We start from the raw sequence: 21,379 nt of genomic DNA, 5'->3' as shown, positions 1-21,379 counted from the left end.
AAATCAAAATTTGACACATTTTTGAGTATTTACCAACATTCCACAGAAAGCCACGCCTTCCTTCAGATACAAAAATGTTTTTCACCTTAATATGTATCTTTTTGTAATGTGTATGAGTGTAAACAATGATTAACTTGTTAAATCAAACACATAGTGATTTGTGATATAAATGGATCGTTGTCAGAGCAATATTCATTTCAAATTAATAGATTTAAGCACAGGTTATTCAAACATTTCATTTAAACATCTTGTTAATTCATCACATCTGATTTTTTAACTTATAAGTTGTATGTTTTGTAGGATTTGTGTGGGTTCACTTTTATTCAGAGGGAGGAATCCAGTAGTCTGGGCAGAGAGAGAAGGGCTTTTGCGGGAGACCTTGACAGTTTATTTATGCCTGCGTTGAAGAACAACAAGTGAGCAAAAGGTTGAATTGTGCGTCTGGATTATCCAGCTGGTGTAACCATGACTTTGCAGCTCTGGCGTGTATGAAATGTTACTGTGTCAATTTGATGGTGAAAATGGACCCATTTGATTCATTACAATATGTTTTCACATCATCATTATTAAATACCTGATATGATAAAGGTAGCACACTCAGAGTCGACTCATTTAACATGTTGGCTCAATCAGACTTTACTTAAAGATGAGATTAAAGAAAAATGGTGTACCACAGCTGAATGCATGCAAGATCAGCGTTTTGATCCACAGCATCCAGCAGAAATGTCCGGAGGCATTCGATAAAATAAAGTCTACTAGAGAATGTACAGCAACAATATTGGAATCCAATCAGCAAAGTAAAGATTTTAAAGCCTTGGCCAGACATTTCTCAACTAATAGCTACAGTCTTGTTAAATACTACCACATGTCGACATCAGCTGTTGTCCAACAGGTGTAATCGGCCTGGCCAGTTAGCCAAAAACAGTCCATAGCAGTTGGATTTTCTCTGCAGGAGAAAACCTGGGGTGTGTAAGAGCCACTAAGTCCACTCCTCCTAGTTTATTGTCCAATGGGCTCATTTCCTGACATCAACTGCCTCTTTGATCCAACGTTCGTATCGGTTACTGTCTGATAGTACGATTATCCTATCCTCCATTTAAATATGATTATTTCATTTGCAGCAGTCTGATATGATTGGTTTGAGATTTTCCTGTTCAGATTTTACTTTAATTGTTTTTTTGTGAGTCTTCCTGGGGATTTATTTTCATTTGTTCTGATGTTCCTTCAGTTTTTCCTTTATATCATTTTCATACACAGCAAATTCAGCATGCTCAAAATAACTATGAGGCCTAGTCCACACGTAGCTGGGGTTTTTTGAAAACGAATATCCGCCCCTCCAAAAACTTGCATCCACACCACCGCGTTTTAAAAACAAACTCTGTCCACACGTACCCGGATAAATACGTTGTTGAGGACATGCCAGACCTGTAGGCGGCAGTACTTCCCCCGTTCTTAACCTCGTCCTTCGTCTGTGGTCTTCCAGAAGGAGAAGTAATTCCGCTTGCAAAAACAAACAAGCAAAAGGCGCTTGGACAATTGATGGATCGGGTAGTGACAGAGCGCAGCTCTGAGGGCTTCAGATGCCGGCTAGTGTAAACACAGGTCGCACACGTGATGTCAGCATTTTTTGTCGCGGAAAGTGACGTTGCGGACCTTAAAACTCCGGTTTTGTCTGTCCACACGCAGACACCCAAAACGGAGAAAACGCAGATCTTCACTTTGGCCGGAGTTTTTAAAAAGATCCGTTTTCGTGTGAAAAAACTCAGTTTTCGTGTGGATGACAGGCCAAAACGTAGAAAAATATCTGCGTTTTGGCAGATCCCTGGCTACGTGTGGACAGGGCCTCAGAGTTGATTTAACACCTTTAAAGTGTCTATATTGGTCCACCACAGATTAAACACTTTTAGAAGAGTTGGTACTTTAACTCTGATTTAGAGTTAAAAACCAACTCCTCTAAAGTTAAATATTTAACACTAAATCAGAGTTAAAGTACCAACTCTCCAAAAAGTGTTGAATTAACACTTACTGAGGTGGACCCATATAGACAATGTAAAAGTGTTGAAATCAACTCTGATAGAGTTATTTTGAGCATGCTGAATTTGCTGTGTAAACTACAACCAATGTTAATTTTCAGAGTCAGTTTACATTCAAGTTATTAATCACCACCATGATTTAAGAAATTTTAATACTTTTCAGTGTGCCATGCCAGGAAGCTACCAGCTACGCTGACAAACACTGGCTAACTCATCCCTTGTACACCTCATGACTGCAATCAGTCAGTGGGAGAGGATCACAAGAAGAAGAGTCCTGGGGCCTCATTTATCAAGCTTGCTTACGCACAAAACGGGGTCAGAAAACTACGTAAGCAACTTTCCACGCAAACTTTGGGGTTTATGAAAGAAAACTTAGCGGAAAAATGTGCGCAACTTTAAGTTGACTTACAGCCATGCTTACGCACATTTTGGACATGGAGAGCACCTGCAGTGCTGCTGCTGAGAAGGATACAATTATGAAATCCTGCAGCATTCTCACTTGTACTGCTTTATTTTCACACAGAACAAGCCCCCCCACATGCACACTCATGCGCGCGGACACACACATGTGCGCACACTCCCACACACACGGACGCGTGCACACACACACAGCCTGAAGCGCAGAATACGGAATGCAGATTATCAGCAGGGGGACAGATTGAGACAGAATGTCATGCGTCTGTGACAGTGTGTGTGTGAGTGTCCTGTCACTGTGACCCGATTGATCAGGCGTCCTGGCTACTTGTACAGGGGAGAGCTTCGTTGGCTGACTGGTTAGCGTGCATGACTTTCACCTGGGAGTCTGGGGATCGAATCCCGATTGGACCACTTTTTTATATCCGCCACAGATCTCTCAGAAGAATTCACAACATTGATGGCTTCAGCAACGCTGTGCCACTCCGTGGATTTTCTCTTATTTGTTTTGCAAAAGCACTTCCTTTAATTTCTCCACCTCACCCACAGGTACCTCAATTTCTGCTTCTGTGAAATTACGCTTCCTTGATCTACAGTTGCCATCGTCATTGGTGGAGTGCTGCAACAGCCGGTTTATGTATATGCATGAGAACCACAAGGCACTTTGCACTATTTATGGCAGAAAGTGTGCGTGTTGAGGGCGGGATGTGACTAAAAAGCAGCCGAGAACCTTTCTAGATAGTTTCTAATTTCTGAAGCAGAGATTGTGTGCAGCTGTGTGTACTCCATGTTTGATAGATCACAAACCTACTTGGCGCAAGTACTTTTTTTTTTTTTTTTTGCTGAGCTTAAGTACGGTTTTAGTAAGGATTATACGCAATGTTTGATAAATAAGACCCCTGAGCATGTAGTATGAACCACGCACCACATTTTTATTGTGATAGTGGAACACACAGCGGTCCCATTCTTTTGACCAGCCTCCTCACTTACGGTACCAACATGACATAACAAGCAAAACCACACTTGTGACAGTGAACAAAGTACTAACTAAGAACAACACAACTCCCCAAAATAAACATGCATAAACACTCCAAAATAGAACAAACTAACTAAAAACATGACTACCCACAATGCACCTCGCCCATTGCAGCTCCTGCAACTCTGCAGCCAATCGGTCGCTACCAATCCAACTTTTAGAATAAAAGGGTGGACTTTACAAATTAATTCTGCAGGTGTTACAGCTGCTGTGGGAGTTCAGAGTTTTGTCCAAAATGACACCTGCAGAGTTGATTAGGAAACACTCCTTTTTAACACTGGGTTTTAACTCTCATGTCAGTGTTACATACCAACTATATAACTCGTTTTAGTGTTAAATTAACTATTCTTGGTGTTAAATTGGACCAACACCAGAAAATAAACACTTTTGAATTTGCTGTGTACAAAGGTGTTTCAGGCATGTCTGGCCCAGCAGGAGGCCCTCGGGTTGATCCATGACGTGTTGGGGGTTATATCTCCATAATGGCCAGGGGACACCTGAGGATCCTGCCAGTGGAGGTGGAGGTTCATAGAGAAAAAGAAGTTTGGGCTTTTCTGCTGGAACTGCTGCCCCAATGATCTGGACTTAATTCATTATTTGGGTCAAAAATGAATCGATGGACAGATTTTTTAAATACTTTTCTGATAACAAATCTCTACAATGTTGAGTGACCTTGGGCAAGGCACTCCACCCCGACAATTTTAAACTGCAAAATGTGAGAAACAGCTCATGCTTTAGGACACAATCGTTTATATATATATATATATATATATATATATATATATATATATATATATATATATATATATATATATATATATATATATATCCTTGGGCAAGATGCTGAACCTCAAGTTGTGTTACAAATTGCAGCCCATTGCTAAGGATACATCACATGGAGAGAAAAAAAATTCCCAAGGGGATCAAAAAAGTACATTTTTTTCTTTAAAATTACCTCCATTTGTGAACAAAAACCTTTTTGAACATAATCGTGTCATCAAATCATTTCTCCACTTCCTCGAGTAAGACACAATGTTCCTATCATGGCTGATCCCCAACTCAGTGACTAAGATTCACAAAAATCTTGTTTTAATTCATTTGGAGTAAATAAACGTATCTGCACAAAATCACACCTCTATGAAGACTATTGCACATGGGTTTAATAAACAGAAACAACACAGCTCAAACAAAATGCAGCTGACTTGGTGATGTCATTTCTAATGGGAAACATTTGATACATGTCAAAACATACAGCTCTATGTGAAAATGTTCATATGAAATGATCAGCCGTAATATCACATTTTTAATGAAAATCCAAACAATCAGAAAAAAAGAACGCCGTTTGCAGCACATGGCATTACCTTCAGGGTTGTTGACATTTATATCAGCTAAACAGTGAAGGACTTGTGGCCCTGCTTACAGTTCCCCTCTGGGATATGTAGAAATGGGACACGCTTCATCTTCTGAAGGTGTAAACACCATTCAATTACCGCTGAGAGTCAGCACTTTCACCTCGCGGTCAACGGTTCCCGTCACATCTAATGTGTTTAAACAAACAACCAAAAGCAAGCCACCCTGATAATCAGACTATAACATGTGTTTCAATATGCACACATTTTAAGGTTTTCTAATTAAACTAGGGATGCAACGATACCACTTTTTTCCAAACCGATATGATACCGATACTTGGATCTGAGTACTCACCGATACCGATTACCAATACCGATACTTCTATCACACAAAAAAATGCAATGATTTGGAAGACAGATTTTATTTTCTTCTCTGCTTTCAACAGGAAAAGACTGTGAGGTAGATAAAAAGTAAAATAAATGAATGGAAATCATCACAAAACTAAAATCTTGTGTGAACAGAAATGACAAGTTACAGTGAAGCAATTTTTAAGCAACTGCATTGGTATCAGTTCCTGGTATCGGTTAACTTTTACCGATACTGGTATTGGTACCGGTGCCGATATCGATACCAGTATCGTATCGGTGCGTACCTAAATTTAACAAATAGTTTTCAGATTTTACATCTTTGCTTCTTTTTCTTATGGTTTCTGGCAGTGATCTTTGCATTTGACTGTAAAACCTTCTTGCATTTGTGGAGTGGACCTGTGAAAAATCCCCTCCTGCATTCCTCTGGTCTGTCACAGCTGTGGTGCACCTGAGATGGAAAATCCAATAATTTAATTTGTGAGTATCCATGCAGGAACAGTGGCTCTGGGCTCCATGTCTCCTGATATATTAATCCTAATATGTTCCTCGAATGCAGACACTATCCCCATAATGGCATTATAAAAACATGAAGGTCTTTAGAGCTGCTGGGGATTGAAAAAAATGAGCACATTGCTTGATTGTTCTGTCCATAATCTGGAACAGAAAGCAAACCAGCACCTTCAAACATAAAACTGTCACTTGCTAACCTTCAAATGCTTCGATTTATTAGTTTCTGATTAGATAAAGTTTTTTTTTTAGTTTTGGTTCTGTGATTAATGAAATTATATTTGTTTTAAATCATAGAAACAACATCATCAATAAAAATAAATATTAAGTTTGCTCTTTGAAAGCATGCTCTTGCTTTGTTCTGCCCTTTGAATGACGCACACCCCCGTCTCTTTCAAAGGCTACACTCACAAGTGTCTTATGTTGGTGTTTTAAAGCAATTAGAGCAAGTAAAGATGACAGAATGAGGGCTAAACACACCAGTGATGTACGACACCACACAATTATGCCACCAACAATTTTATATTATGAGCCTACACACTCTGTATTGTCACTTCCAGCTAAATTGTCCCATACAATTCTATTTCTATTCATCGATGTTGCTGAAAACAACAAGTTTTGTCCTTGCTTCAGTAGCTCTTCTCTGCTTTTATAGCAGCACTTTCTGTCCTTGTTATATTCATGTTACTTGTTGAATTTTTTTATCATATTCTGTACTGATTCTAGAATAATATATTCCTTTCTGGCTCAATCTTTAAATTAATCAACACTAATCCACAAATCTCTGCCACCTGCTGGTATAAACTGGTGATTGTATTGTCCTTAAGGCGTGTACTCTAGATATTGCTTCCACATACAATAAGTTGTTTAACAGTTGTCATTCAAATATTAAACAGATTGGCAACTTATATATTTTACAGAGTCGAGCAGCTCTGTTCTGAATAACTGTGTTTGATTAAGAATATATTTTAGAACATGATATGTTGCAAAAACAGATAACCATTTTATACATAAAAAAATCTATTATCACTCGGGGAAAAAATGCACTGCCTTTAGTGCGGAAAACTATACAACATAAATGCACAATGTGGGATATTCTGCCTGTATGAGCTTTTCCATCATTGCCCATGCAAGAGAAGATCTTACACATATTTCACTCCATACACGTTTTTATGCAGATGAAAAGTAACCAACAAGAAAGGTGCTAACTCTGGTGTCATGTTTACACACACACCTTCACAAAGAAAGATAAGGAAGAGAAGAAGGAAAACATTAATCTATAAATAACATCAAAACACTGTGAATTACCAGACTGAGCCTGTGCCTTTTAAAATTATTATGAGAGAAGATGGTGAAAGTCTAGAATTTGAAAAGCCTGACAGATCTACGTCAAGCGGTAACCATGTTTGCTCATGACATGGAAGGCTGTTATTGTTTTAGCATCCAGGAAACAGAAGAGAATGTCTCGACTAGTAGAAGCTTACCATTAGCATTAGCAACTCCACCACACAGCAAAACTCCTTCAGACTCGTGTTATTTGTGGAGATAAAACATCAACATAGGAAAGCAAATAGTGTCAGTGGTACAGTTGTGTTGCTCTTATCCAGTGGATTATACAAACTTTTACCAGCAGTGGGGAGTTATACAAAAATTTAATCAAGAAGACAAACATCACTTACTGTATTGACAGTTCCTCCCCATGTACTCTCCTGGACATTCGCAGGAATAGTTGGCAACCAAATCAGTGCAAACGCCACCGTTCTTACACGGGTCTCTGTCACAGTCATTAATATCTGGAAAAGATGAGAAAACAAATATGTGTATTTATTTACTTGATGCAGATACAGGAAGCCTTTATAAACATAATTTGATCAGATTTATTTGTTTGAATGGGAAAAAAACATATTGGTGATCGTACACAATATGGAAAGATGCTGGAGTTAGCAAGAAGCTAGTTTCCATCCGCAGTCCCACAGAAAAACAAAACACATGCACATTTACACACACACACACGCACGCACGCACACACAAACACACACACACACACACACACAAACACACACACACACACACAAACACACACACACACACACACACACACACACACACACACACACACACACACACACACACACACACACACACACACAGACACACACACAGAACCAAAACATGAGCAAACAATCAAAAGTACTCAAAACCAAGAAAGACAAAATAAATACATGAATAAAACCTTTCTCTCTGTTTAACAGAGCATTGAAAATAAAACGATGCAGCTTCTTAACTTCCAAACAATAAAAATAACAATGACATTCAGGATAACTATTGAAGACATTGATGACTGTTGACTTAATTTGCTTTTAAAGGAGCTGAAAGAGATGCTCTGCATCAACAGGTTCGTTTTTTTATTTTATTTTATTCATAGAAGCTCCCACAAAGTCTACTTTTAGTTAGATAATTTAACATTTTTATCTATTTGATTTTTAAACATATTGGGCTGATCAGTGTCCAACCACACCAGTGACATAGCTTTGTTTACTTTTTTTTTGTTTGCATAATGTTGCATAGGGAATGCAGATATTGCATTCTCACTATATTCTTACATACTGCACATTTAAAGGTGAAGTATGTAAGAATATAGTGAGAATTTTACAGTGAGAAAATCCCAAAAGAGTGATGTTTCAGTCATTTTAGAAGGAAGATTATTCAGAAACATATTTCATATCCAGCTGACTGCGGATTGTCAGTTTTTCTCCTTCCAAAGCAAAGGCAGGAGGGACGTAACTACTGTTTACTATCAGTAGGGTTGGGCATCGAGCACCGAGCATCGATTGGAACCAGGACCAACTGTTAGTTTATCCCGAAATCGTTCAAAGTTTTTTATTTTGATTCCTAGCTTTGATTCCTCGTATGCCGACCGGAAGAGGAATCCACGCCCGATCTCCATGAAAAATAATTGTGATCTGCAAATTGTGATCAACGCTTTTCAGAGCTGATTACACCAGCTGTCTGTGTGCAGCACTGAGTCCTCCCTCCCCCCACCCAAATATAAACAAACGCGTCTGCTGAAATTTTACTCCGTAATGTTGTAGCGGAAATCCATATTATTCTCAGATTAACTTTCGTCAGGTTCACACAAAGTTTCTTTCTTTCGCACTCAGCAACAAACAGGGGGTGGGGGGTGGGATTTGGAACTTGCTAGCTCCTACCTTTCCCCAGGGACATAAATTTTACCAAGTGACGTGTTTTTTTTTTCTTCTGTACCAGTTAGAGACGTGGAATGATATCAGAACCTGGTCTGTTCTATGTCAACCTGCCAAAACCTGACTCTTCCCCAAGGTTTGAATGCCCGTAAAACCTTCTAAGGGCGTGTTCTGGAAGGTTCTATAATATAGGCTTTATCAAGACCCTGGTATTTTCTGTTTATCCACAGTCAAAAGGTGTTTAGGTTTGTTCACCATTAGAAATCAAGGTGTTCTAAGTAAATGTTTAAAATCGTATCAGTTACAAACCTAACTGCTTGTTTTGTGTTTTTCTTTTATGTTGTTAAACCTCAGCCAATTTTTGTTTCCCCAGTTAAAATTCATGCTAATGGTAAAACTGTCCAGATTTAAGACATGAATTTGGTTCTTTCCTGTTTAAAGTAATACTTTGATGGCTCATATGGAATAACTTTGGTAAATTGTGATCATGGACCTTTCATTGTTGGGAAGGTGGAGTTTATTTGAAAGAGCCACAGTGTCATCCAGAGGTTAATGAGTGAAATGCATGTGGGTGTGACCAAAGCGTGGTGGCAGAACAAAGCACCAAGACTCCTTAAGAATCTTTCTGCTGGGATTTTTCCATCTGGCCTAGCAATCGACGTTGCTCTCAAAGCTCCCAAACCATTAGCGCTCCAAACAAGTACAGTAGAACGCCGTGGCAACTCTGTTTGTTTTGTTTAGACTTTCTACGTGAAACTGGAAGCCGGCGTGGTCCGGTCGAGTTTTCACATTAAGAGTTAAAACTAATTTGGAGCAGTTTTTCTAAGTCAACTTCGTTTTGGATAATTTGGACCCGCGATCTGAAGCCTACGTTGGGTGCAGCTGAAGGAACTGAAAGTCAAGCCACGATAGAGGAATACAACATCCTCCACCCCACACCCATCATTAACCAACCCGGGAGCCAGAATCATTCAGTCCTAGAAACCTCTGCTCACGAGCGAGGACCCAAGGCTGCTTCAGCCGCTGGTCACCCTTTCGGCGACAGAAAGCTGCAACAAATCATAATTTGCTTACACACACACACACACACACACACACACACACACACACACACACACACACACACACACACACACACACACACACACACACACACACACACAAACATCACCACTCCCCATAAACTCACATGAAAATTCACGTATTTCCCTTTTAGAAATTACTCCCCATTTGACTATAATCTCGTGGGTCACCAAATTTCCACTTTATTACAGATCAGTTATTCCATATCACTGCTATAAATCTTTGGGTTAACAATTTTCTTAATTACATGTATAAAACTATAAGCTGTGCTCACCAACACTCGTGTGTGTGAGCGTAACTGTCAGAAGGCTGAACAATAACCTGTAGAATAATTAAAGTCATCATGGTAGAGAAGCTTTCTCTGTGGTGGGCCACACCAGCTTCTGCCACAATAAATAACTATAATAATAATAAAAAATCACACACAAAGCTGTGAACATTTTAATTTCCTTTCTGAACTATTTCTTTTGAGAGTTTTCATGTTTAAAATCTGTTAGGTTGTTACTGATAGCAGTTACATTTAAGTTTCACTTTCTGTCCTGACTGAATGCTGCTGCAGCATGGAGGTGTAGTCCTCAGTCATCCTGGACATGATCATCCTGAGAGTTTTAGCTGAAAACAGCTGGACGTTTTTTGATATGTTGGAGACATTTAGCCTCTCATCCCAGAGGCTTCTTCCAAACTTTGGTTGTGGTCAGAAACAAACACACTGGTTGTGCTGCAAGTCTTTTTCTTTTTTTCTCCAAAACATGTTTTTGTCTAAATGAAGGTGATGTTATTGTTCATAGAATTAAAAATCATGTTGAAGTTAAGATAATTTCATCAAGTAGGACCTGTGGTTAGCTGGCTCATGTAAAACACAATGTCCTTAAAGAATCGGAATTGGGAATCGTTAGGAACCGGAATCAAAATGAGGAATCTGACTCAGAATCGTTCAAAATTTAAACGATGCCCAACCCTAAATCAGTGAGTGTGGGGTGTCCGTGTCTCCTGCGAGCTAATACTGCAGCACCATCAGTTGTAATTTGACGACGGCCGAGTAAAAGCTCCAGTTGTTTAAAGTGGTTGCAGTAACCACATTTGACCAAGGGGTGTCATCTTTACTTTTTTTCTACATAATGCACCTTTAAGTAAGCAAGACAATAAACTTTTATTAAGTAATTTCAAAATAAAAATGTAAAAAAAATGGTCAAAATATAACATTTCATTTAGTTTGGCCACACTACTAATTAGCATAATTAGTGTTTGCAGAAGCAAACTTAAAATAAAAACTAAAACAATCCCCATCCTTGATAAATATCCTCCATCCGTTCATTTAGTTTACCAGAAACAGAAGAGCGCAGAAAAAGGTAGAAATAGTCTTTCCTCTGTAATTGTATTGTGAACGTCTCTCTGATTAATTCAGACACCACACAGCCACAGTAACCCAACCCACAACGTCACATATTTGCCCCGTGTCGTTACTCAACTAAAAGATAGAAATATTTAGAAAAGGTGAGTAAAGAAGGAAGTGAACTTCGGGGTAATTTTGAGTGAATTTCTAATGATTTCCAAATCTGCCTTTTGGCTGTGAAAAGACTTTTAATCCCAAAGATGTGTGTGACTTAAAGTTGTGTCCTGGATTAATGAATATGTAACAAGGTTTGAGATTTAAAGCGCTTAAGAAAGTAAAAAAAGAAAAAAAAAGAACAAATTTATCAGATTTTAAATCACCGAGGCACTTGTGGATTATCTCGACACACCACTGTCAGTTTTTAATCCAGAAACCGTTTTCAAGTGAATGTCTTTGTACATGATGGTCACTGAGGTGCACTGCAGGCAGGAGAATGTTTAATTTGCAGAACAAGAGATTACTGAAAAAGTAAATTGCCATCTAGGGTGATATAAATTAAAAAGAAGATATGTGAAGAAGTGAGAAAGAGAAAAATGGGAGAAAATGACTTTTCATCCAATCCAAAAATCTGTGGGAGTCCTTTGAGACAGCTGCATTGAGCTCAAATGTTCTTTGATTGAACCACTACAGTAAAAGCTTTCATAGAAAGATATACACACTAAATTGGAAAAGCTGTGCAGCAAAATCCTAATTCTTAGAAAGCAAAAGGTTTTCCTAGCCAGCAGGCCACTGTCTGCCTTAAAGACCACAACAGAATGTAACATTTTCACAGTTGCTCATTAAAGCAGCACGTTAACAACAGAATCCATAAACAGCAAGCTAAAAACGTTTAATGTCTAACCATCCTTCAGAATGATGGGAAATTTTAATCATAACATCACACAATAAAAGCACAGTTATCTCATAGAGCTATGAAGTTTTATATCTATAGTCCTTTTTGTGAGGAATATTGTTTCATGTTATCTCGACGGTTTGTTCAGGTGTATTTTTTGATCGTTTCCAAAGACACTTTTAGATATCAAGGTTTCTAAAGTATCAAGTTTCTGCCTCCTTCCCAATATCACATCTTTTTGTTAGTCTACTCAGCTTTATAAATCTGAGTTTTCACTGTAAATGAGAAACCTGGTGGTTGCTAAAGTAACAGGAATTAAAATTGGATAAAGTAGAGGGACAAACAACTTTCATGGTGATAAAAACAACATAATAGGTTAGGGAACAAATTACCATAAAAAGAGTAACATGAACTATGTTTATTCTGCATTTATAGAACAATGTGGGTTTGACTCGAACTTTAGGTCAATTCTGAAATCACTTAAAGGACAATTACCATGAAAACATTTTGCACAAAATTGTGACTGATTATTATGATTACCCCATTAAAGATTATTGTTTTTCCAATCTATGGCAATACAATAAAAACATGTGTTTACATTGTTTCTGGAAATGTTTTGAAATGTCAAGAAAATGAATCAATAGGAACTTCTGATAGATGAAAGAAGTCAGGCTGGAACCGATTGCTGAGCAGATTTCAGCCACACAAATAAAGTCAAACCTCAAAACTGATAAAGTGGTTTAAGTGAATGCTGTAGTATGGATTTTTACACCTTGTTACTTTTGCATTGGATAGTAACATTAAATATATTTGACACATTGTGTGAATGTGCAACAAACTTTTGACCTTGTTCCAAAAGAGTCTGGCTTCAGTGCAATCAAACATTGATCTGACTATTTAAATATCAATCGGAGATGAAACTGGCACAGTGTTATATTTTTTAAAATTACATCTTGTTCTAAATTATTTATGATGTTTCAATTATTTGAGATGGAGGAAATTCACGCTGAAATTTAGAGATAATTTAGGATAGGAAGAGACTGAACAAGCTAGTTAAAAATAGCTAGCTCAGTTCTGGGCTGCCAGCTAGATTCAGTTGAGGAGATGTGTGAAATGAGGATGTGGTGAAGATGACTTCCATCTTGAAAAACCCCTCCCATCCACTACATTCCACTGTGGAGACCATGGACAGCTCCTTCAGCGGTAGACTGGGACATCCCAGATGTAAAATAGAACACTACTGTGCGTCACTCATCCCCTCTGCACTGAATGTATAACTCCTCAGTTTTACTGGCACTGGCATTATCCTGTTACATAGTAACATCAATGTAATCCTCAGTGTTTGTTCAATACGTGTGCATTTATGAATGTACTTTGTCTGTGTCCCTTATGCTGTATGGTTCTGGAAATGTGGTTCAAGATTACAATAATATCTTATTGCCTTTGTGTGATTTCCTGTAACCCTGTTATTTTTATCTTCCTTTTCTTTAAGTGCATGTGCTGCTGTAACAAGTGAATTTCCCAATTGTGGGATTATTAAAGTCTATTCTATTTCATTTTATTTTATTCTAAATAAGCCTTAGTTTAACTTGCTGCCAACCAAAGAAGACACCAAGGCTAAAGAACACAAACTAACTATTGAATATCACATTCGTGAAACATGTTCATGTTCAGTGAATTCTTGTACTGAAAAAATAAATAAATAAATCATACAGGTCTTTGTTTTTGTGGTCCAAGTTTAAGAAGCAATATTAAAAAGAACAGAGAAAAAAAAACTGTTCACTTTATGGAGAAAAAGTCATATTCTTACTGACATTTTCAACTGTATATTTTTTTATTCTTTAACCTCTAAAATCTCACAAACTGCTAATTGTTGGCAGTTACAACAGGAATGGCATTGAAAAGTGCATTAATAATGGTTCTTGTAAGATTGCCTCAATGAAAAAAGTGTTGCATATCGCAATCCTTTTAAATAAGATTATTTGATCATTGAAGATTATACATTTGGGATAAGTAATTGTAGTTTCATGAGTTTTTGTGGAAAATTGGTGGAAAATGAGCAACACATACTATAAAGACTGATTAGTACAAAGCAAAAAGGTCGGACAACATATAACAAAACATTCAGTCAAATTAAATGAATGAATAAAATGACAATGAGTGATATATTCATGCAGGACACATTTAGTTGTTATGTGGGTCTGACACACACTGCACAGAGCGGTTCACCAATCTCAGTCGTTCTTACTCAGATTGCGAAAGCAAGACATGAGATTTTCACGTGAGACATTGTTTTTATCCAAATTTGATTGGTTATTTGATGTGTCAATACACTATAAAGTGCATGGCAGTTGGTTTGCGCTACACACGTGATAACAAAGGACAGTACTTCTATTTGTCAGCCAATAGCTTATGATTTCCAGCAAAATTTTGAATGTTTTCTGCAGTCTATTATGTTGGAATGTGAATTCAAGACTTGAAGTGGACCAACTACTTTATCAGAGTACTTTTATTAGACTTGTGGATGTAGAAAGACCATTCTTGGAGATGGTACTAATCTGTCAATGACACGAGGGTTTGAACGGTAAGTTAGACATTATTTAGATTTTTTTTTGACAAAACCCTGGTTTGTGTCTACAGGTATGGTTGAATTCTCGATTACCATATATCACTGGTTTCCCAAGAATCCTAACTTTCCAATTATATGTAATGTGTGTATATACATTGAAAAAGTGTTACAAAAAGATGCTAATTTGACATGGGTTTGCCTAATTTACAGGCAGAAAAAAGTATCACTCCTGAAAAAATGAATGGCGAATGGTGATGCTCGAATAATTTGCCCATTTGCCGAACCTTACAAATCACATGTCATTGTTATCTCATTACAGCATGGAGACCACATGAACAGGTGATGCTGCTGTTCATTTTTCAGTTTAAATTCAGCTTCGCAAAGGCCAGAAGGCTCAGATATGGATAAAAAGCCAAATGACCAGGCCACTTAGACAGCCTGGAGCACAACAACCCATAGAGAGGGGGAAACACAGGAAGCTCATCATAATGCACCTTCGTCAGCACTCATCAGCCCCAGGGAGATGAGAGCAGGAAAGGTGAGACTTCCCAGTAAATCAAGTGAAAGGAAAAGAGATTCCTTCAAGGGTTGCAGTTAATCAACCTGGTGTAATGTCCACAAATGGTCAGTTTTCACCTACAGATTGATCTATAGGTCATCAGTGATCTACAGACCTAATTCCATCCTATGAGGTGGATTTTATATTTTATCTGCCAACAAGTCCCAAGATCCTGCACTGCTTGTTGACATCCTGGAATCATAACATTGACATCCTGTTCTTTCCAAGGTCCCTCACAGAGCACCCTTTTATCTAAGACTTCTTGCTTCACAGAAGAAAGAAGAAAGGTGGCACAGGAATTAAGTGCTCACCCCATAATCGGAAGGTTGCAGGTTTGAGTCCCATCAGTCTGTTGCTGTCGTTGTGTCCTTGGGCAAGACACTTAACCCACCTCACCTGCTGGTGGAGGTCGGAGGGACCGGTGGCGACAGTGCTCGGCAGCCTCGCCTCTGTCAGTGCGCCCCAGGGCAGCCGTGGCTACATCGCAGCTCATCCCCACCAGTGTGTGAATGGGTGAATGACTGATTGTGTTGTAAAGCGCCTTGAGGGGTTCCATGACTCTAGAAGGCACTATGTCAAATACATGCCATTTACCAAGATTTAAAATTAAATATGAACTTCTAAAACTTATAAGCTAGATAATCATCAAATAAAAGTTTGTTTATTGCTACTTATGATAATTAATATAATGAAATGCTTTGGTTGAAATGAATGTTATGTTGTGATTACATTGATTGATTGCATGTTTACTTGACAAGGTCATCACCATTTGCACTCGCACAAGAACAAAGTAAGGCAAAATTAAACCCATGACACATAAATGGTCTTTTACCCAGATCAGAGCATCCAGTATCAAAGAAGGCGTGTTTCTGAGATTCTTGATAATATTCCTCAAACTTGTCAACCTCTGGTTGGCTACACAATCATAACATGAGAACATTAAAACCAGATTACTCGGGTTTTCCCTCAGTTCTAGAGAAAGCTTCAGACCGGCCACCTGAAGCAACACCTCTTTAACCACTAAAGCTTTTGACACGTCGTCAAAACCTTTTTGCACCTGCGAAGCTGATACAGCAAAACAGTTCCTGCAGAACAAGCTGATTTGTTCAACCCCTTAAGAGTTGTTCCTGAGACGCAAACTAGTTCCAACTGCCGTTACCTGGAGATGACTCTGGACTGACCTGGTCGTGCTGCAGTTAATCTATGGACTTCAGTACCTGGGGTCTCCGATACCGACCCCCCCCCCCACCCCCCACCCCCCGACATCTCGGATTCAAAAAGGGTATCTCCTCTTGGGTACGTAGAACACAGTGAGATTGCGTCTGATGTAGTTTTGATAATAATGAACTTCATAGCTTAACGCAAACGAAATTATTTTACATCCAGAACTCAGCTCTCCTAGATACGGAAGTTCTGACTAACATCGCATTCACACATAGGTTCATACATCACACTTAGTTCCATCCATCACAGTAAATGCTTAGTTAACTTGTCATGTTTTAATCGTTGGTAAAATAAATTTTGACTTTTATAAACCTGACTCTTTTCTGAATCAAACGAAGTGTGTACAATCCCCTAATAAATAAAGAATCCTAGAATTTTCTGAGAAACACAGTAAAGACCAAGCAGGGTTGATATTCTATATTTAGATTGAGTATCACAGCTTATTGGTCATAAATAGAGGTAATATCTATTGAGCTCTGAAAACATTCAATTTAACAAACCCTACACTGGTCAATAATGAAAAGACAAAAACCAGAAGAGAAAGGCAAAGAAACAGGAAAAAAGTTACATTGCAGACATAAAATATAATCATTGGTCTTTAATGCTTAATAGGATGACTCAAAAAAGCGTTCCTCGTCATTAGTTAAAAAAATAAATAACGTAACTAAATGTTTTACTACAGCTTCACAGCCAGGAAAATAATGTTTCTAAACTGTCACAAATTTAATGACAACACCTAAAACAATTTAACAATCTGCTTCAGATAAAGGTTTTTCATGCTGGACGAAGACAGTATAACACTGGACAATTAAACATGGTTCGTCCCACTGGCTGCCAGCATCTTTTAACTGAGACTGTGCTAATTGCCTTCACACCACATAGCAATGCTGGTTTGTCCATTCAAAGTATTTTAAACGGAAAAATGTGCACTTTAACAGCTAGAGAGGTCGTTTTTTTTTTAGAGATCATTAAAAGATCTAAAAATATTGTAGATTTATCCTCATCAATGCTTTTAATGAGTCCCATCTCTGCTCAGAGACTCATTAAAGCAAGCATGCCTGTGCTTGGACTAATCGGAGCATTTTATTGATTTACCCAAAACACGTATTATTGAAGCTGAGATTTGCAGTGTTGGCCTCACTGGTCAAACTGGTGGCTGATTTGATAATTATCTTTCACATAGAAAACAGTGTGCACAGGCAGGTTCCTTCCAATTTACTAACTATATTTAACGGTGTCCCTCAGGGCTTGGCTATAGGACCACTCTTTTTTTAAATCTTAAAATTTGTAATGGTTACTGTTACATCCTTACTGCAAATGTTATCTCACTTTATCTCAAATGCAATTGTCATTTAAACCTGTACAATCACATTTTACATTTTTCTTTTTACTTTTGCTAAGTGACCCAGGAAAATAATGATATAGTTACTTTGACATTTTTGAAGAACTTCTTGATGACTGGTTACATATGGTTTCATCTTTATGCGGACGACTGCCAGATTTATGTTCCATTGAAGACTTTTACCTCCATCCAACCACTCCTTGATTGCCTGAGTGAGGTTAAAGACTGGCTGTCAGCAAATTTTCTGCTGCTGAATGATTTTAAGACCGAGTTTATTGTTTTTACTCCTAATGGCTCGTCTTCCTCCGCTCCTGATTTTTCTGCTCTCCCTTTTAAAATTAGTCAAACAATTGTTAATCTTGGAATTAAAATGGATGTGGCTCTAAAAATGGACCCTCACGTTAATCACATGGTTAAATCATGGTTTTATCAGCTGAGACGTCTTTCCAAACTAAAACACATTCTGAATCGGCGCCACCTTGAGACAACCATTCACGCCTTCATCACCTCATGGTTGGATTACTCCAATTAGGGTTGTCACGGTAACCGGTGTAGCGGTAAACCCCGGAAAAAAGTTGACAATAATAATAACCGTCTTGTTTTTAAAAAAACTATATTATCTCGGTGGGTTTACCGTGGCTGCAGTGTAGGTGTGGTGACCCTTACCAGCCACCGTATCATCTGCTGAAGTTGCCGGCGGCACATGCGCGCTTTGTTGATTACAACCAAAACTTTCTTGAAGCTAAAGCTGAAATAATGGCCAAAGGAGGAGACCGCAGCGCTCAGGAGTACATTTTTTATCCCTCAAAGAAGACAAAGTCGGAAGTACGAGCATCTTTTGGATATTTGAAGAATGCAGAGGGACAGTTGATAGAAGACGGCTATCCTGTTTGCAGCACGTGCAGAAAAAGTCTCTGTGAAAGGCAGCAACGATTCAAATCTCATGACACATCTGCGTGACCATCACCCACAACTCTACAGTCAACGCAAGGCAAGCTAACGTTAGCGTTTTAGCTAAAATGCGTGATCCGAGGATTTGGGTTGAGGGAGAATGCAACGAGTCGCTATATAAAGCAGCCACAGTGCCACTACCTGCATATAAACCGTGTCGCGGACACCCCCATATTGAAATGACGCTAAGCATTACGGGGCTCCCAGGGGCAGATAAGAGTTGGCCTCTCTCCGAGAATAATTATGAATTTAACAATGATTACTGCCTGATGACATTTTCCCACATCTGCAAAGCTCACTGGAAGAACACAAACCGAGGACAATATTTTCCTGATATAGGGTTTATTACTCAAGTAAGGGTAAAAAAATATCTGATTAGAAGGCTTCTTGAGTACTGAGTATCATCTGATCTAATATTTTTAAAATGATGACATCAAACAGACATAAAATAAGAAGTTATGGGCAAATATTAGTATTTTAAAGACTAAAGGGAAAAATGTAAACAAATAAACAACATAATTACAAAATAACACATTTTAGGCAAAATTTAGACATACAGGGTTTATTTAATTGTGTGAAAATGTAGCACGTTTAAAAAAAATACCGCGATAATACCGAAAACCGTGGTAATTTTGGTCGCAATAACCGTGAGGTTCAATTTTCACACCGTGACAACACTAACTCCAATGCAGTTCTGTTTGGCATTTCAAAAACCGCATTATCTCGCCTTCAGCTGATACAAAATGCGACAGCAAGATTTCTGACCAATTTTAGCAAGACTTCACTGGCTTCCTGTGCACTACCGTCTATGTTTTAAAATTTTATTGTTTGTTTTTAAGGCGCTGAATGGCTTAGCACCACCTTACATATCCGAGTTACTCACTCCTTATGTGCCGGGCAGGACTCTCCGTTCAGGTGACCTACACCTACTACAGATTCCCCGTCTACGCTGCAAAACCCGTGGTGAACGAATTTTTCTGTCTGCGCTCCGAAACTCTGGAATGATCTCCCGCTGAATATCAGACTCTCCTCCTCCATTGGGGTTTTTAAGTCTCACTTAAAGACTTACTTTGATTCCCTTGCTTTTACTGCCTAGCTATTTTATCGATGGTTTAATTACACTGTTATTTTACCGATTGTATTGACTTCTCTTGTTTGGTCCTTTATGCTATGCTCTAGCTGTTTTATTCTTTTATATTATTCCCCAGTATTCGGTATAGTCAGTTATTGATAAGAGTAAAGTAGACAGCCAGTTATCTATGTCTATCATGTAATTAACTCCCAAGCTCAATCGGCCAAGCTCTCTTGGAAGTAATCATCCAATATTTCAGTAACATTAGATGTTTCCTCCTGAGACTGACCACTGATGTTCCTGCCTTGTTATTGATGCTGCCAATATTTGTCAGGCTAAAATCCTTGGGCTCACAATGTATGAGTAAACCTTTAATCACTTTCTTTTGTTAGGGTAGTTGTGAGCATAGGAATTAAAGGTTAATATTAATGTTAGTAATCACTGGGTTTTGTTATATGTATGTGTGTGTGCGTTTGTTTAAATGACATATGTATATATATGAAAAATGATATGTATATGTATGTAGATAGATATAAAAATTTGGATAAACAGCTGACCTTTTACGTTAATGGTAAATGGTGCTAGAAGCCCCCCGCCCCAAGGTGCTTTGCAACAGAATCAGTCATTCACCTACACACACACACACACACACACACACACACACACACACACACACACACACACACACACACCGAGCTAGCATGCAGCCACAGCTGACCAGGGGCTCAGTGACAGAAGCGAGGCTGCCGTACACAGGCGGCACCAATCCCTCCAACCACCACCAGCAGGCAATGTGGGTGAAGTGTAGGGTTGGGCATCATTTGGTTTTGAATGATTCCGATTCCAATTCCTCATTTCGATTCCGGTTCCTATCGATTCCCGATTCCGATTCTTTCAAGACATGACATGTTTTACATGAGCCAGCTAAACACAGGTCCTACTTGATGAAATTATCTTAACTTCAACATGAATTTTAATTCTATGAACAATAACATCACCTTCATTTAGACAAAAACATGTTTTGGAGAAAAAAAGAAAAAGACTTGCATCACAACCAGTGTGTTTGTCTCTGACCACAACCAAAGTCTGGAAGAAGCCTCTGGGATGAGAGGCTAAATGTCTCCAACACATCCAGAAACATCCAGCTGTTTTCAGCTAAAACTCTCAGGATGATCATGTCCAGGATGACTGAGAACTACACCTCCATGCTGCAGCAGCATTCAGTCAGGACAGAAAGTGAAACTTAAATGTAACTGCTGTCAGTAACAACCTAACAGATTTTAAACATGAAAACTCTCAACAGAAATACTTCAGAAAGGAAATAAAAATATTCACAGCTTTGTGTGGGATTTATTATTATAGTTATTTATTGTGGCAGAAGCTGGTGTGGTCCACCACAGAGAAGCTGCTCTAGCATGATGACTTAAATTATTCTACAGGTTA

At 38.5% G+C, this 21,379-nt stretch overlaps 1 protein-coding gene across 1 annotated transcript in view; it reads right to left on the bottom strand.

Annotated features, from left to right (window-relative positions):
* The window catches only part of edil3a (EGF-like repeats and discoidin I-like domains 3a), a 204,518-nt gene that overhangs the window by 96,444 nt on the left and 86,695 nt on the right, over positions 1-21,379 (bottom strand). The window contains exon 4 of the mRNA XM_015972490.3: positions 7,388-7,501. Coding sequence (XP_015827976.1) covers positions 7,388-7,501 — 114 coding nt within the window. The remainder of the gene's footprint in view (positions 1-7,387; positions 7,502-21,379) is intronic.

Source organism: Nothobranchius furzeri, chromosome 17 (assembly GCF_043380555.1).
Source record: "Nothobranchius furzeri strain GRZ-AD chromosome 17, NfurGRZ-RIMD1, whole genome shotgun sequence".
Classification (NCBI taxonomy): domain Eukaryota; kingdom Metazoa; phylum Chordata; class Actinopteri; order Cyprinodontiformes; family Nothobranchiidae; genus Nothobranchius; species Nothobranchius furzeri.
This window is presented reverse-complemented; position numbering and strand designations above follow the sequence as displayed.